At 42.1% G+C, this 5,611-nt stretch overlaps 1 protein-coding gene across 1 annotated transcript; it reads right to left on the bottom strand.

The window, feature by feature from the left end:
- Positions 1-281: 281 nt before the first annotated feature.
- Positions 282-5,038, bottom strand: LOC133917081 (V-type proton ATPase subunit E-like). Its single transcript, XM_062361055.1, has 6 exons — positions 4,750-5,038; positions 2,860-2,960; positions 1,893-2,049; positions 1,440-1,636; positions 792-891; positions 282-536 (listed from the first exon to the last, which is right to left on the bottom strand). The coding sequence occupies exons 1-6, from the start codon at positions 4,849-4,851 to the stop codon at positions 501-503; spliced, it is 693 nt and encodes a 230-aa protein (XP_062217039.1). The 5' UTR covers positions 4,852-5,038; the 3' UTR covers positions 282-500.
- Positions 5,039-5,611: the final 573 nt, after the last annotated feature.

Genomic DNA, 5,611 nt, shown 5'->3' with positions numbered 1-5,611 from the left:
GCCGCCTTCTCGAAGCGTACGCAGTCAGACGGCGAAGAGCCCGCCGTTCGGCGGCGTTGCCTCGGGTCAATCTTGCTCCGCCGCTCGCGCACGCCCTCTTCAGCCTCCGCGTCACCGACAGATGCATTCTTCAAGGGGTCGGAGAAAGAGAACAGCAGATGATCGACGACTCAGATGATGCAGTTCATCACAAGAACCCAATCCGATAAGAACTAAATACAGATCGCCAGGCCAGAAACAGAGCCAGTTCACCAGAACAATTGGTTTTACAATATTTAAACTTCGCAGTGGAAAGTTCGATGGTACTTTATTCTTATTCCTCGGAGCAAACAGAGTGCAAACAGTCGGTGCTCAGCGATAATAATGAACAATTGGTAGTTTGTACATAGGGGATGGATACTTTAAACAATCAATTTGGCAAAAAAAGGCCGAACTCCATACAGCTGCAGGGTGGAACCAGCAGCCATTACATAGAAGCAGCTGTACCATCATCGAGTGGATCAGGCCCCATTCTGACCAAAAAGAAGCTTGCGGATCTGCAAGGACAAGAGGATTGCATTAACTCGGTAAAACTCAAGATTTCATGATCGGGTGATAACCCAATTGCTCTGTAAAATACCCAGAATGCCCTCTTAAATGAGCAAACCTTAGTGATGGATAATGCAGAACATTGTAGACATGTTAGTATATTTTCTTTTAAATAAAGGCCGCTGGACATGATGCTAACTCAACAAAATGTATCAATATTTTTTTCCGCAAAAATGTATCAAGAAAATTATGACTTAAGGCACCTCGGGCAATTTCTTGCGGAAGACAACTTCCAGCCTTGCATCAAGTGTATTCTCGAACACAATCTTTCCATCTCGAGAAGCCAGCACAACACCTCCAGAGCTGAATAGACAAAATATTTTTAGCATAAACATCAGAATTATCGCCAAGATTGAGGTGAACATTTAGCATATTGGAAGAGGATTATACGTATTTGGAATTATAGCTGCAACCCAGGTCTCAAGAAGATACTGAGACCAACATATCCTTTAAGCATACACATAAATCATCCTATCTACGAAAAAGCACGAAAGATGGATTATTTTTTATGCAACAGAAGATATGAGGTGATCATGACAGAGTTGGAAATCTCCTCTCTGTTTTCTTGTTTAATCATTTTACCAAGATAGACATGTCTTAATGCAAGACATGTTGGCATAGTCTAGTGCAATATCATAGCATTGAATGTATGTTTGCCTATTCAAGAAAAGGCACAAATGTTGACAAATAGCACAGTACAGTAGCCAGCCAACCATCAAAATTACAGAGGTAAGCTTAATGCTGCCACAAATTGATGTGCAAAATACATATTAAAGCATGTCAAGGCAGCAGATATAGGCAACCGTGAGCGATAAAATAATAAGAAATAATTGTGACATAAGAAGCATTACCAAAACTGGCCATGACCATCATCATGGCTTGGAGCAGATGGCAGGTACACATTGTGGTCAACAAGTATCTCTGGCTCATGGACATCTGCTTTTGATGCATACTCATGTTTTGCTGAATGCAGTACTGATTCCACATGATAGTGATCTTCCTTACGGCAACGAAGCAACACAGCTGGTTCTTTCAACCGAAGCAAGCTCTGCATTTGATCAAACAAGAAGACTGATTTTTGACATAATAGGAAGCAACAAGCAGACAGTCACAGAATGACACATTATATTTGATACTATGAAACAACTTGACATCAGTTCAGATCGAGCTTTGGTTGTGATTTTTAAGATTAGACGTACCTTTACATTTATAAATGTCATTTTGTGTACTAACTTTAAATGTTCCTTTGTTGGAATTTTAAAGAAAGGGAGATTGAAGTTTGTGGATGCTATATTCGTCCAAACCTGAACAATGAGTTCTTTTAAAATGTTCTTGTATTCATGGTGGTTGTGGCTGACACGGAGGACTTCCTTCATGGCATCGTCTTTCATTTTGTTAACCAAATCATCTTGAGCTTGAAGAACTTTGATGCGAGAAGCATTCAGCTGCATAGAGTACTCACTGATAAAGAGGAAAGCAGAACTTTGTCAGATAACATGTTGAGAAACTCACAAATACTGAAGCAAAATGGCATGATACACTCATATATTGTCTTGTACATGTGTTCATGTGAAGTTGACTTCTAATAACAGCGAAACCACTCTACATCTCAATTGGTATGTAAACCAAGATGCCATTGTTTCAAAACAGCAATATTCAGTTACTTTCCTGCTGTATATACTGCATCAAGAGTTTCAAATCTACTATGTTAGTTTCCATGTCTTTTTGTGTTTTACAGTGTCAGAAATAGATGTATTTCATCCCAAGAATATTGCCTTTGCATATTCCTTTTTCAAGTTCATTGTCATCCTGCTCCTGCCTCCCCACCTCTATAATGTCTCGTGACTCTTACGATACTCTATAAAGCGTGAACTGCAGCTGATACAATTTTGTTTTGCATTGAAGGTACACATCGGCATAAAAGTCTAGTTGGGTTTTGCTGACTGACTGTTTGAACGATCCTAGTTACTAGTAAGTAGCTAATCAAGTCAGAGTAGGTGTCATCAAGTGATTATACCCAATGTAACTGTGAGACATCAGCAATTTGCAGTTATCTTTTACAACATTTATTTATTAACTTTGCGGCTTTTTAGCACATCTAGATTAAACACTGATAAAATGCTGCTCTAGTGTGCAGTCCAGCTCAATAACATATTGTGATGTTAATGGCACATGCTGTGGACATTCTATACATGACATGCATTTTGTGGCATCATATTTCATAGTGAACCCTGACCATCAACAAAGAGAACTAATTCAAAGAATTCTCACATTTTCTTCCGAACTTCAACCTGCTTCTGTTTCCGATCATACTCTTGCCTAATCTTCTTTTTCTCAGCTTCTACAAGCTGCAACTTCTCAATGTTGAACTCCTGCAGCGTTCTCATATGAATAAGTTAAACATGAAGATAAAATTGAGATGGTTAAAGAACAACTACCAAAGAAAAGAAAAATTAACAAATCAAAACAAACGAGGGAATAAACAAGCATGTGCCAAAAGGTGTTAAATTGTCATATTCAAATCAGATATTAGCCGAACTGTATTCACATCTATCTACCCTAAGCTAGATACAAAAAGGAAACAGTATACGCTCTTCAAATTTGAATCCGAAGTGTACCAGGCACAAATTCGAATCGAATATCGACTCACTTCAGTCATTCTTAGACGTCACCTGAGCAACATTAACCTCATATGTTCATATGAAACACAATAAACCATATCAATATGTACATCAAGGTCAAGGAATATATTTAAGCTGGATCCAAATATGAATTCGGATGAAGAGGATTCTTGTTATGCTAGTGACAAAATCTAAATCTCTATCATGATTTACCAACTTAATATAATCGAATATTTCGGTTAACTCATATTCAATTTTCACCAAAATGCATAAACATGAATAATATTGGAGAAAAAAGTGGAAGTGTCAAAATAAAAGGAAAAGAAGTGTATATTTCAAGAGGAGAATTACTCAATACATGAATCAAATGCATAAACAAGACTCAGTTGCTTCACAAAGTAAAGCATTGCCTCAACGCATATTCTCAGAGAGCGCACTTTCTGTTTCTCCGACTTGAAAATCAAGTATAGATAATAAAATATTTTATGCTGCTTAGAAAGTAGAATCCTGACTACCATTGCAGCTTGAGTAGAATAGTGAAACATAAGTTACTATACCAATTGTAGGCAAACCCATAAATTAATTATGCAAACTCAAGAGTTGATAAATCAAAATAGTATCAGCAAGCCATTTAACAACCAAAATGTGCACAATTCAGCTGCAAAGACAAACAGGAATAAGCATAAATGTGCACCACAATAGCAACTATTCAACAAATAAATGTGCTGCCCACTATCTACTACACTGGCAACTCATCCAGTTAACAACCAAAATTAAAATTTATCACATTCCATCTCCACCTCAAGTACTCAAATATCCATTTCCCACTATAACTACAGCGATTCTACATGATTACTGGTATAGGTACTCTGTTCTACATGGTTAGTTGTTTTGAAGCTTTTGAGACAGGGGCTCCCCCCTTGTTATCGAAAAGGTTGTGTAAGGCTTTGCTCCTAGAACCATCTAGGCAACAAATGGGATCATGAAATAGAGAAACTGATATCTCGTAAAGTTCCCAATTCAGATTAAGCTACAATTACTAGAAGCCTATGAATCAACTATTAGGTAGAATGTTCGTATTGCAGTCTCGAAAACCACCTACAGTCACACAAAAGCCTCCGAAATCATGTGGCTGGATGGAGGGGATGAATTGACCATTCAGCGTACTTCCCGGTACCAAGTCAAAGCCTGTAAGGATAAAACTTACGTGGTCTAGAAGTTTCTAGACTGTTCCCCACCCACCATGATCGTCACAAGCTCAAGGCCTTAAGCTACACAACCCGAATCCAGACGCTCCGATCTGCCTGGTCACTAGAGAGCTGCGTTGTTCCGACCACAGATCTCGTGACTCGTGCTAAAATAATCGAAAACCCGGGCCAGACAATCAAGCGGCGGAAGCAAGGTGGGAGCTCCCAGATGCTTCGAGATCACGATGCGCGTCGGACAGATCGGGCGGCTAGAAACTACGGAGGGCGCGGATCGAGAAGCTTCTGGAAGCTTGGAGATGCAGGGGGGAGCGGAGGGGAAAAGATAAGCTGACCTCCTCGGCGGAGATGGAGATCTCGCTGGCCTTCTCGTCGGCCTCCTGGCGGATGAACCGCGCCATCTGCTGGATCTGCTTGGCGACATCGGTGTCGTTCATCTTGGCGGCGGCGGACCCGACAGCCCTCCGGCTACTCTACTTGCTCCGGCGACCACCGCGCGAGGTGGAAATGCTGGAGCGGGGAGGAGCCGGGAGTCCACGGGAACGGGAGTGGTCGAGGTGGTGGTCGTGGAGCTTGTCTAGCCGCGGGAGCAACGTGACCTGGTTGGGTTGGCTCCATTGGTTACTGCCGCCTGTCTGTATGTGCCAGTGGTATTATTTCGTGGACCCGGTTCATGGATCCGCGATCTGCTCTCTGCTTCAGTCGTTATCTGACAGCAGATTTTCTTATCTCTACGGCTTATAAACAATAAAAATGGTTTCTGAGTCTGCCCGCACCCTTACGTCCTTCTTCCCATCGTGCCCTCGCTCCTGGTTCAGGTCTACGCTTCCATCCGTTTTTATGCCAAAATGAATTGCCCTTGCCCCCAAGGGATTAGTTTGGCATCCGCGTTCGCCTCCCCTCCTTGATGCTGTCGTGATTTCTATCCATCGCCACCCGCTAGCAACCTCCCTCCCCGCGCGGGGCCCCTCAACAGCATTGCCTGGCTCACCCAGGCGCTCGCCGTGGTGCCATGCTAGGCGGACCTTTGCTTGGTGGTGAGATTTTGGAACCCTAACAACACTCTTCTTGGTTTTCTTATCTTGTTTGTTTGAGCTGGGATGGATCGTGCCGTCCCCACCTCCATTGCGATGGACTTCGATGTTGCGTCATGCTGCTTGTTGCTCGACACGGCGTCCACGGTGACCGACTTCTCTG

The sequence above is a fragment of the Phragmites australis genome, chromosome 1 (genome assembly GCF_958298935.1).
Source record: "Phragmites australis chromosome 1, lpPhrAust1.1, whole genome shotgun sequence".
Lineage (NCBI taxonomy): Eukaryota > Viridiplantae > Streptophyta > Magnoliopsida > Poales > Poaceae > Phragmites > Phragmites australis.
This window is presented reverse-complemented; position numbering and strand designations above follow the sequence as displayed.

Excerpts from the sequence above, each read along its gene's own strand:
- LOC133917081 (XM_062361055.1), bottom strand. The coding sequence starts at position 4,851 with ATGAACGACACCGATGTCGCCAAGCAGATCCAGCAGATGGCGCGGTTC. Across the intron at positions 2,961-4,749 it reads TCTCCATCTCCGCCGAGGAG|GAGTTCAACATTGAGAAGTT; the intron begins GTCAGCTTATCT and ends AGAACGCTGCAG. Across the intron at positions 2,050-2,859 it reads GTTGAAGTTCGGAAGAAAAT|TGAGTACTCTATGCAGCTGA; the intron begins GTGAGAATTCTT and ends CCTCTTTATCAG.